Genomic DNA, 12018 nt, shown 5'->3' on the forward strand with positions numbered 1-12018 from the left:
AGGGGCTGTTAACGCCAAGAATCCTGATAGCAAAAATATTGATACAGGTGCGATTGGTGGATATTGTGGTTGGATGGATACATGCCATTTGTGGACATTATTACTTTTTGTTCACTTATTTAGCACTTTGCACCCTTTGTGATATATTGGATGTGTGAATGGATAACTAATTGCAACATGATCCAATAGGGTGGTATTGAACACATTTATTTCCAGTGGTGATGTAGTTGATCGGCCTTCGTCATTTGCCCAGTTTTAAGGCCCGGAATGTTATGTCAAGTGATGAAGCAAGCCTATTATTATAATGTGGTCTATACATTGGTTTTGATATGCACTATTTTGGCCAGTGTAGATTAGGTCCCAATAACCATATCCTTGCACTCCAGCACTGAATAATAGCAGAATTGGTCAAGTGTCGGATCTAATCCTGCAACAGGCACTTCCGTTAGATTTATCAAATCATAAGTTTTGTTCAAACTGCAAAGGGTGGTTATATGAAATTTTCATTTCCAGCTTGTATCGGAACCACCCAATCCTGATTAAAGATCAGTAACCTGCATGTAGACTATTTGTCTATCTATAAATATAAACTGATTGTTGAGTATTTCAAGCATAATCTTTTTTTTAAATTATATTAGGCCACTCAATGATTGTGTTGGCTCAAAAATTCCATCAGTACATCCTAACCTGTTCACTGGCAAGTTTTTTTTCACTATTGGCCCTGATGCGAATATACTCGGGGGGAGGGGGGGTAGCACTGAACAGGTTAAAGCTTGGAGTAACACTGACTTAACTAGCCCCTCTGAAACCCTGTTTCCCTTCCCAATGGAAGAAAGGACAAATACATTTCATTGTACTCACGTGCTTAAACTTTATATAGGTGATGTCCTTCAGAGTGGATTTGAGCAGCTCCACCCACTCCTTCTCTCCTTGGGTATCTTCTTGAGTGCCAATGATGTAAATGTCATGAGGAATGTCGGCAGCTGTGTCATCCCGAGTTTTTCCCTGGCCTCGGCATTGGAACCATGATCGTATGTCCGCAGGAGGAGAGGCATTACCTGAGCAACAGGTTGAATTTATATAATTGTCATTATCAGGAAAAATTTGCCACCAAACCATATCCAGTTGAAAAGTGACTAAAGGCTTGTTTAAAGAGGTCAGTTTTAAGATAATTATTTGGCACCCTTAAGTCGGACATAATTGCACTGAAGTTGGTGCAGAGATTTAGCAAGTTGTTGCCTGGGATGGAGCATTAAGGTTACAAAAAGAGACAGGGTTGACTAGAATGGTCTGTTTTAGAGCAAAGGAAACTAAAGGGAGACCTAATAGAAGAGTACCACATTTTAATAGTGTGGTCTTTCGGAAACTTTTACCCATGGCAGAGATTTGATGGCATAGATTTAAACTAAGGGTGTAAGAGATTTAGAGGGGATCTGAAGGATTTTATTTCCCCGGTAGGTGATTGAAATCTGGAACACACTGCCTGAGTGGGTGTTGAAAGCAGATATTCCTACAATATTTAAGAATTGTCTTGGCCAACACTTGATCATGGAAACTGATGGGCCTGATGCTGGCAATGGTATGAATGGGTGGTCAATGATCAGCATGGACATGGTGTGCTGATGGGCCTGTTTCCATGCTATGTATGATCTGATGATTATAACGAGGTGGAGAGGTGTTGAGAAACCTAAACCTCCAGGCGCTGTCAGTTTGAAGGCCACCAAAAGAAATTGAGGATGAGGAAGAAGCAGAGTGGTCAGTGAATTGTAGAACTGGATGAGGCAGGAATGATAGATAAGAAAGAGAGACACACATGAGATTGCAGATGCTTGAATCCTGAGGGTTTTTTTAAAAGCGCTAGAGGAACTCAGTGGGTCAAGCAGCACCTGTGGAGGGAAATGGAAGGTGATGTTTTGGGTTGGGATCTTTTTTCAGACTGACGTTTTTGGTCTTTGTTTTTACTGATCGATGAGAAATATATGAATTCAATAAAGAGATCAAAGCACAATGATGTGAATCTTAAAAACAAGGTGTCGGTGAACTGGGATCTAAATAAGTTCAGTGAGCACAAGGGCAAAAGGAGAGTGCACAATTTTAAATAGTTTGGTATTGTTGGGCATTGCAGACAGGAAACTCTCAATCATCAGGCCCCAGTATTTTTCCTTGCCTGAATTCCAGGGAACCTCCAGTCATTCCAGTGGTCAAACATTTAAACCCATAAAACTGCACGCACTGGTGTAGTTTGGGCATTGGGAACGTGCTGGAATTCCTGGAGAATTGCGGTGAGCTACCTCAAATGACTGTAGCCCTCGTAGCACTCTCTGCTGTAGGAATTTGAAGCAGAAAGGTGAATCAACCATGTTCAGTCTGATGAGTCACCGAGATGGTGCAAAAATAGCAGGCACTAGTCATTTCTTTTTTACTGATAGCATACTTTTCATTCGGGATTTTTAAGTTTTCTGGGATCTGGAATCCAAAGTCAGTAACATTATTACTGCATTACTCTACCTGTAACTCAGCACCAGTTCCATGTTGTTATCTCAGCATCATCACTACACCTGTGGCTCAGTTCCACTATTACCCCCATAGCTTAGTGCCATTACCATACCTAGAGCGGAGATTGCTACACATCCCTCCCCAGGTGATTTTTTAAACTATAAAAAGTTTTTAAAAAATAAAAAAATGTCCAAGCTACAAAGAGCCAAGCAGTTCAAGCATATTTATTAAATATGGATTGATAGGTAAAAGGTACTAATGATGATCAGTTGAATAACAGTGAGCTGGGAGTGTGTTATGCAGATTAATAGTGAGCAGATCACCTCCAGTTTAAATTCCATTTGGAATATTTTGGAGGACCAAGAACCAGACAGCATGTTACATTGGATAATAGTGAGGTGGGAGTGTGTAATGCAGAATAATAGTGAACAGTGTCACACTGGATAATAGTGAGCTGTGGGCGTGTAACACAGGATAATCGTGAGCAGGCTGTTACACTTTATAACAGTGAGCTGTAAGTGTGCTATACAGAATAATAGTGAGCAGACAGTGTGATGCACTGGATAAGAGTAAGCTGAGAATCTGTTACTCAGGATGTATGATAACCAAGAACTTGTCACACTGATGAAATGAAGTCTGAGATTGTTACCGAAGGGAAAATGTTCTGCTTGCAGTTTTGCTGAACACCCAGAGAATGTACTGCTGTAAGAAACATTTTCTCTCCAGTGGCCCTTACCCATGTTCCAGGTTCCAATGAAGATGTTGATCATGTCTGGTTCTGCAAAATCTGAATGTTTATTCTTCATCAGTTGCAGAAGCTGGCAGAACCCTTCCCGCTTCTGTTAAAAGAGAGGTGATGTACAGAATAAATCAAAGTAGCACAAACAGCTCCACTCGGCTCTTCGGAATCCCCAATGGCCCAACTAACAGCCTTGAAAGGGCCAGTGAAGGTTGCCAAAGTAAGATAACACGTTTCCTTGTCCGTAGTTGCAGAGCAATAGTGGGGTCAGGTGCCAGGTTGCACAAACCTCTCTGCCCACAATGACCTCCACCCCCCCCCCCCACTCCAGTTCCGAACACCCACTCCCACTCAACTCCCAGTCCAGTTTATCTCTCACTCAGTGGTCAGCATCCTTCGACTCATCAGTCTGAAGGTGTTGAATTCACAAGATTCTTCAGAGAAACAGGTGCAGCAAGCCTCCAAAGCTCACTGATATTATGTAGAGGACTCTGGCTCAAACTCCTGCATCATATCAATTTCTTGATCATTAACAGCTCCATGCAGACATAGGATAAGAGGCAGTAAACTGATGGATGGAGCTTTGGTCTACACATAACTAACTAAAGTGGTACCTGATGTGGGTGTCTTGCTTAAGATTCAGCTTTCACCTAGAACAATAGTAAACCCTTGAACAAAGGAGTACAAAAAAGTACACACGTTTACTAGACACGTTTACTAGAGTACACACGTTTACTAGGATGTTAAGCCAACAAAGGGTAACCTAAAGCATTGCCAAAGAATTGTGCTGTCAGGGAAGGATGGAGGAGAAGGAGAAACAGAGTATTTAAGAAAACAATTCTAGAGGAATTGATCTGGATGAATAAAAGCATGACACAGTGTAATAATGTCTGAGATATGGGGTGAAGAGATGAGTTAACCTGCAGGATGAGGACATTCGCACTGTTATAGTGAGTCACAGAGCTTGGACTGTGTTCTATAGGAAGACATTGATCTGGGAATGTGTTACACAGGGTAACAAAGCTGGAAATGTATAATACAGTACAATGAGCTGGGAGTGTATTGCACAGTGTAAGAGAGCAGTGAATCTCTTACTTGGGATAACAGAGTTAGAGGCATTGACGGACCAGAAACTATTAGTCATGAAACCCGAGGTAAAGGATGACAAAGTTGGATGTAATCAGCCCAGACCTCACTTTGGGGTGATAAAATACACAGACAATGGTGGGGTGCTCAGAACAAACCTTAGAGTCTGTGAAGACGTACTCCTTCCTCTGTGTCTTCTTTATCTCCGAATCAATGACGATCACCAACTTGTTGTGGAACTTCTGCGATTTGATTAACTGCAAAACTGAAACAAATATTTCCCATAAAAAGGCCAGCTGTTCACTTCTTTTGAGAGTCACAGTGAGCCTTTGCCCTTCTGATGTTACCAAATGAAGACAGGACCCAGACAGCCTCAGACCCGCTCTATTTGGTATATCTTACAGAACCTAGTGTCATGAAATACATCCAATGATCCTGCCTTCAGATTGTTGTTAAAACAAGGATGAGGATGACATTAGTAATACAATGACCAAGTGTTCTCAAGCAGTCAGTGGTCAAGATATATCAGGAACAATACCAATACTCCAGATACTAAAACATGTTACTAACCACATAGCCGGTGGACATCAGTAACTCTGCAGATGTTCTAGGGTAGCTAATTGTGTGAGTGAACATGTAGATATGTTGAGACAATGCAAACTGTAATACAGTACATGCACTTAAGTGGTCTGTTGTGTTAATAACTGTGCAGGGTTCGCACTCTGTCTCTGATAAAGTTGAGGCTTAAAATGGAAATGGCACCCCGGGCGTTGAGATGTTCGCAATGATAGGCCAACAAATATTTGCTTATTGCAAGGACATTGTGCACCAAACCCAAGGTCCTTTAGATTGTGTCATGTACGTCAGGGCAGAACCTGCGATGATAAACAGGCAAGGCAAAAATGTAGGTGCAGGTAACTGGACTTGGGCAGATAAAGGCATTGGCTGGGGAGCTGGGATCACATAGTTTGGAGGAACTGAGTTCATGGGGAAGAAGGCATTGACTGCAGTGGGGAGGTGTGGGGGGGGGGGGGGGGGGTGAGGGGGGGAGGTGACGGGGACAATGCGAGGAACAAACTAGTTACTTCGGGGAATCAGGCAATGAAGGGGATTGGCCTAGTAATTTGGGAATGGAGCACTGTAAAGTCAATGAGGGATATGAGGTGGGAGGGGGGTTGTTGCAGACAACAGTGGTCTGGAGAGGGAGACCATAATCACAGCAAGTCTTTGCACTTTATTTTGGATTAGGATTGCTTTCATAATACACACACACATGCATATTTTATTGCATTGTAAGATTTCCAGGTCTGTGAGCAAGACATGAGCAGATGATTTGGACAGTTCAGTGATGAGGGAGGGCTGCACTGTTAGACATGCTGTCCTTTGGAAGTAAAAGTGAGGTATGCTTCACATTTAACTTAGGCAGAGAAACCACCGGCTGGCATTATTCAAGTCAGAGATGGGGACTATTTGCAAGTGTCAACAGTTGTCCATCACCCAAGATCTACAAACAGGTTGGCTGCTCATTGCCACAATCCCATCTGTGGATCTCGGTCATGCAACAACTGACTGCCATGGTGCTTCATTGGTGTTTCTGATTGTCACAGTGGTACACGAAGCACTATATAAACCATTCTTTCCTTTCACAGAAACCAAGGGTCATCAACACCTAGAGGTGTCTCGCACTGCCAAAAAGGTCAAAATGTCATGCAGAGAAATAAGATAACATTTGACAGCAATTCTACATATACCATGGTAAACGGGAGATGATAATAAAGCTAAAGGTGGCCTGGGCAAACCGAGGTATATCATTGAATGGAGACTGAGGGAGGACTGTTGCAACTGACTATGCTGGCTTGATGTGTGACGGTCTTTGTAGAATAATAATGGGAGCAAAACTGCCCTGAGAAGTCTGAATCCAGTGGAGGGCAGGTGTGTTTTATGTGTACTGGAAAAAAAAATCATGAGAAGAGATGGAAATATGTAATTCTGAAGGCTGCAGGCCACATTATATAAAGTAAGGTGAAAGTGAGCATCCTTACTTTTGTTGTGACTGTAAAACTTATCCTCTGGGCCATCCCTTGATTTCTTGACGATTAGTTTTCCATGCTCTACATCCACTTTCAAATGGAGTTTCAAGAATATTCCAAAACTTTCCAATTTCACCTGAAAAACAAAATGGAGTCATCCTCAGTAGTAAATCCAAAATCTCTGGCTGCTCACTCTCTTTCTCCTCACTTGAGCTCTCACCAATCCAGGTTACTGGAAGGGAAAAGGTACTTGAAGATGCAGTGTGTAGATTGTAAGAGCAGAGGATTGAGGGAGGTTTAGATGGTGAGGGTGCCTGACAAGATCTCCGGACATGAACGCACGTTCTCCATAAGCTCACTGTGCCACTGACTTTGTGAATGGTACTGAAAAATTCAATTACTTACCTCAAAGGTCACTGGTGATATTTGTGATTGCTGGTCTTCAACATCCGTGTCTGAAACTTCAGGCTCGTAATCCTTCACCTGCACAAGGGGAATTGGCAAAAGAATGAGGCTGAAATGAATCAATCGGTAGGCTCCCACTTATTTCAACTCCTGCCCATTCCCTCTGCTCCCTAAATTGCTGAATTTTGTTGGACACGTGGGCTGTGCCACCTTTGATGGCCTGGGTATATTAGGGAGTAATCATTTCACTGCTTGAGTAACTCAGCTTCTTGGACTAATAAGCTACAGGGCAAATTAATAGGCTGTGAAGCAAAAAACTGCAGATGCTGGAAATTAAAATAGAGGGCAGCATGGATGCACAGTGGTAGAGATGCTGCATAACAGCGCCAGAGACCCTGCATAACAGCGCCAGAGACCCGGGTTCGATCCTGACCACGGGTACTGTCTGTACAGAGTTTGTACATTCTCCCTGTGGGAACCGCATGGGTTTTCTCCGGGTGCTCCGGTTTCCTCCCACAATTCAAGAACGTACAGGTTTGTAGGTTAATTGGTCTTGGTAATGATTGTAAATTATCCCTGGTGTGTAGGATAGTGCTAGTGTACGGGGATCATTGGTCCGTGCGGACTCAATGGGCCGAAGGGCCTATTTCTGCAATGTGTATCTCTAAACTAAATAAACTAAAATGGTGGAAACACTCAGCTGGTCAGGTAGTTGATGTGGAGAGAGAAGAACAGAGATATGCAGCAGTTCAATGATCTTTCCTCAGAACACATGGTATTCTGGTGCTTGTTGTTCTGATAAAGAGTCATCAACCTGACACATTAAGTCCATTTCTTTCTCCACTGCCTAACCTTTTGAGTATATTTAGAATTGCCTGTTTTTATTTTCATAGTTTGTGCGTTTGATCTTTGCTTATTAAAGAAAATCTGACAATAAAATTCTGTTAACAGTGGAAGTAATATGGATGTTGAATGAACCCAAATGATTTACTCATGCACTTTGGAGAAGGTAATCAATATTACAGTCTGAACTAAATATGGCTTCAGTCTTTGAATTATCCATTAATTCACTGTAACATGTTTTTGAATGTAATGTAGTTAACCAATATCTCCTTGACCTTTCAGGCCTACTTTGCAGCTTTTGAAATAATTAATGACATTTCTCCTCCAACACCTTTCTACTGTTGTATCAACTCATGATGCCTTCCTTGTTTTGATCCATTCAAATTCACCTAGTCAATATCCAGTGAGCTGCAATGGTTCCGTGTCCTGCTCCTATATGTAATTTCTCATGAGGTTTCATAACCTTGGCCACTCTGTTTCTTATCAATGTGCAGAATTTACAAATAGCATTCAAAAGCACAAAGTGAGGGTCCAAATACCTGCCTACAATATTTGCCACCATCTCTCTTTAACTCTCTGTCTCCAAATTATTATTATAATTGTCTGGCATCAATTTCTGAATGAGCAGAGATTTCTTCCAAATGATGATTGTGTTACGAGAAGCCATGGTCTTTATTTCCTTTCACAATCTCGGTTCTCTTGCCCCCGAGTCTATCACCTGGCCTGGGACTGTTGGCAACCTTGGAGTCAGAGTCAGCTCCATCACCGACTCAACCCATTTTCACCTTTGTCGTAAAGTTAAAAAAACTCGATGCTGGTAAACAGAAAACGATCGAAATACTCGACTGGTTAAGCAGCACCTGAGCAACACAGAAAACGTTTCAGGTTGACTTCCAAAAGATCATTGATGTGAAGTGTCAGATCCTTTTCATTCTCCATAAATGTCTTGCGACCTATTGAGTATCTCCAGCATTTCCTGTTCCCAGGTTTAACCAGTTTTAAACCATTGTCCGTGCCTTTGGTATTCCTGGACTTGACGATTTCAATGTGCTTCTCATCAGCCTCTCCTTCGCTCCAGAGCTTTGAGGCCATCAAAGAATCTAGGACTTGTATCTTAACCCGTAATCGTCATTTTTGCCCTTCACTTCTGTTCTCACTAACCTATATTGACACCCAAAAGCTCATCCAAATATCGGCCTTTCTCCCGATCCAGCCTTAACGAGACACAAAGTGCTGGAGTAAGTCAGTGGGGCTGGCAACTTCTCTGGAGAACATAGATAGCTGAAAATTTTGGCCGTGAACATTCTTCATTCTGACCGGAACCATCACCTATCCATGTTCTCCAGAGAAGCTGCCTGACTCACTGAGCTTTTCAGCGCTTTATATCTTTCTTTGCAAATCAGCATCTGAAGTTCTTGGTGCAAATTTAGCCTGTTGGTCATCCTTGAACTTAATCGCTCCATCACTACTGGCAATGCACTTAACCATCAAGGCCTCAAACTCAGAAAATCTCTCCCCAATACCTCTTCGTAACATCAACATGATGCCTTATCTAATAACTGAGCAGGAAGCATTTTCATGAGAAGTCAAAATCCAGGCTCGGGACAGGCAAGGCCGATGGTACTGTTCCACTTAGTTCATCTGGTAAGGTGCGATAAAATAACAGAAATCCAGAATTGACAGGGAATACCCCTGGTATGAGATTTGGTGTTGTACTGGGTACATATTTCTGATATGCATAGTAAGTGATCAAATGAAACCAGTACAGTACATTCATCATCACTCAAGGTATGGAGCATTGGATCATTACTTAAAGAGCACTTTGCATGTTCCATGAAAAGGTAATGAGTAATTTCACCACTGAGACACTTGGTAGCAGACCAAGGCTCATTTGATGCAGTGACACCAAACTTAAAACTGTAGCTCATCCGCCATCAGTCTGTAATGCGAGTCAAAGCATGGCGGAGGGATGGAATACGAAGACTTTATTATTCAGCAAACAAGGTTGGAAAAGTTGACAATAATAAATTAAAGGGAATGGTTTGTGAAGAGAAACCCTGAGTAGGAGCGCTGTACCACAGTCACTATTCCACAATAAACCCGATCTTATTCAATGTTACATTACCTGGTTTTCCATGGATAAGAGTATTCTGTTCAGTTCTGTAGCTGTTGAAAGCAGTTTTTTAATATTGGCTTCAGAGGTGATCTATAAGCAACCATATTGATCATTAATCTTTGTTTCACAGCATTACATTTGTGGCATTAATGATGGCATTACATTTGTTTATCGGAACTTCATGTTTGATTTTTCACCCAATTTGCAAGATGAGCCAAACATGGAATTCGCAGAGTGAAAGTGTCCAACAGGTGAATCAACAGGTGAGCTGCTCACTTTAATTCTCTCTAACTCTCTCTCTCTGCCCCATCAGAGCAGAGATAAATATGAGCAATCATGTAGAAAAGGTGAGCAAGTTCACAGAGAACGTGGAAATGCATTCATTGATTTCTAATCTGCAAAGTTAATTAACGTGTGAAGTTAAGTAGTCACCAGAGATGTGGAAGATCACCTTATTGTCTTGGTTGACAAGATGACGCCACAAAGCAGTAATATTTTATATTAAACTCCTATTAAAATAATGAAATTAGCCGTTTATGATCATTTCCTCTCATGGTCTATCTGTTCCAGCACACTGGGACAGGAACAATTAAATTCTTACTTGCTGCAGCTTTACAGTTACATTAAAAGCAACAATGCAATGGGTAAATATACAATAGATTATCAGATATTCCATGTAAACCAAAGCACAATAGTAGCATTACAGGGTCTGAAGTAGGGTTCCAACCTGAAATGTCGCCTCTTCCTTTTCTCCAGAGATGCTGCCTGACCCCGCTGAGTTACTCCAGAATTTTGTGTCTATCTTTGGTATAAACCAGCATCTGCAGTTGATTCCAACCCATAATAGTAGCAGTTTGGTGCTAAGGTAAGATTATGGTGAGGGTTGTGCAGAGGTGGCTCAACCTTTTCAAGAACAAGCTTGAAGAGCTTAGTGTAAGGTTGCCGTTTCAAAGGGAAATCAGGGATTGCTGTGCTCTTTGTTCACTGAAATGTGGCTCAACTGACAGTGCTATACAACCTGAGGGTTTCTCCATTTATTGTATGGACTGTTTCGAGTCCTCAGGCAAGGGAAAGGTGCAGCAGCATTTGCATTTTGGTCAATGCTTTATGGTGCACTGACCTGATGGTCTTAGCGCAATTCTATTCTCCTGACCTGAAATACCTGTTTATAGACTGCGGGAATTCACCTCTACTATCTTGTCGGAAGTGTACATTTTACCCCAAGCCAACACCAAGGTGGCACTGGGCAAATTATACTTGGTCAACAACTCACTTCAACAGCAAACCTTGCTGCCCTGTTCATCATTGCCAGTGGCTCCAATCAAGCTATCAAAATTATGAAGGGCTAAAATAGGAGAGTCAGTCTTTTCTTCCCCCCAGGGCAGGGGAATGTGGAACTAGAGGACACGCATATAAGGTGAGAAGGAAAAAAATTAAAGGAGATCCGAGAGGCAGGTTTTTCACACAGAAGGTGGTGAATATTTTGAACGAGAACATAATGGAGGCAAATAGAATTTCAGGGTTTAAAAGGCATTTGGACAGGTACTTATATAGAAAAAGGCATAGAGGCATTCAGGCCTAATGCAGGCAAATGGGAGAGGCATGGATAGGCATCAAGGTCAGCATGGAAGAGGTAGGACTGTTTCTGTGCTGTATGATTCCTTGATTCAATGATTCTCTGAATTACAAATGTAAATGGGCAGTCATTTGTGATCAAGTATAAAAGGTCAAAGTGCCACTGCTCTCAAGAGGTGGGGAGAAGAAATATGACATCAAGAGCATCCATTATCTTAGCAGTGTTAATGTAGCAACGCTTCCTGGTTGAATTGTACAATGCTTCCTCGATGAATTCGTAACAAAAGAAAATGGTTCGTAACAACAGAAAATGGTCGCAAGCCATTTGGGAAATAAAAAGCAACTGACCAAAATTATTGTGTTCTTTAACAAGGAAAAAGGGATAGAGATCGAGGGACCTTGGCAGCTGAAAGTGAGGTCATAATTGTGCAGTTATTAAGATGGGGTATGTTGAAGAGCAAAACATAAAAATGCTAAAAGTAAACCTTTACAGTGCTGATGGAGCATGTAAATGTTCATAATTCATAAGTGAAAGCAGAATTAGGCCATCAAGTGTACTCTGCCGTTCAATCGAGGCTGATGAATCTCATCCTCCTAACCCCATTCTCCTGCCTTCTCTATCTCTGCTTTAAAGATATCCTCCACAGCCTTCTGTAGCAGAAGAAGTTGTGTGAGACCAATGAGACCCTGTACTATTTTTATTGAAGTCTATGTCACTGGTTGCTGTG

General features: G+C 41.9%; 1 protein-coding gene across 1 annotated transcript in view; it reads right to left on the bottom strand.

Annotated features, from left to right (window-relative positions):
* Positions 1 to 12018, bottom strand: part of inpp5d (inositol polyphosphate-5-phosphatase D) — a 98402-nt gene that overhangs the window by 38062 nt on the left and 48322 nt on the right. The window contains exons 7-12 of the mRNA XM_078410727.1: positions 9725 to 9805; positions 6757 to 6834; positions 6364 to 6487; positions 4480 to 4586; positions 3233 to 3335; positions 862 to 1058 (exon numbers count right to left, since the gene is read on the bottom strand). Coding sequence (XP_078266853.1) covers positions 862 to 1058; positions 3233 to 3335; positions 4480 to 4586; positions 6364 to 6487; positions 6757 to 6834; positions 9725 to 9805 — 690 coding nt within the window. The remainder of the gene's footprint in view (positions 1 to 861; positions 1059 to 3232; positions 3336 to 4479; positions 4587 to 6363; positions 6488 to 6756; positions 6835 to 9724; positions 9806 to 12018) is intronic.

The sequence above is a fragment of the Rhinoraja longicauda genome, chromosome 13 (assembly GCF_053455715.1).
Source record: "Rhinoraja longicauda isolate Sanriku21f chromosome 13, sRhiLon1.1, whole genome shotgun sequence".
NCBI lineage: Eukaryota > Metazoa > Chordata > Chondrichthyes > Rajiformes > Arhynchobatidae > Rhinoraja > Rhinoraja longicauda.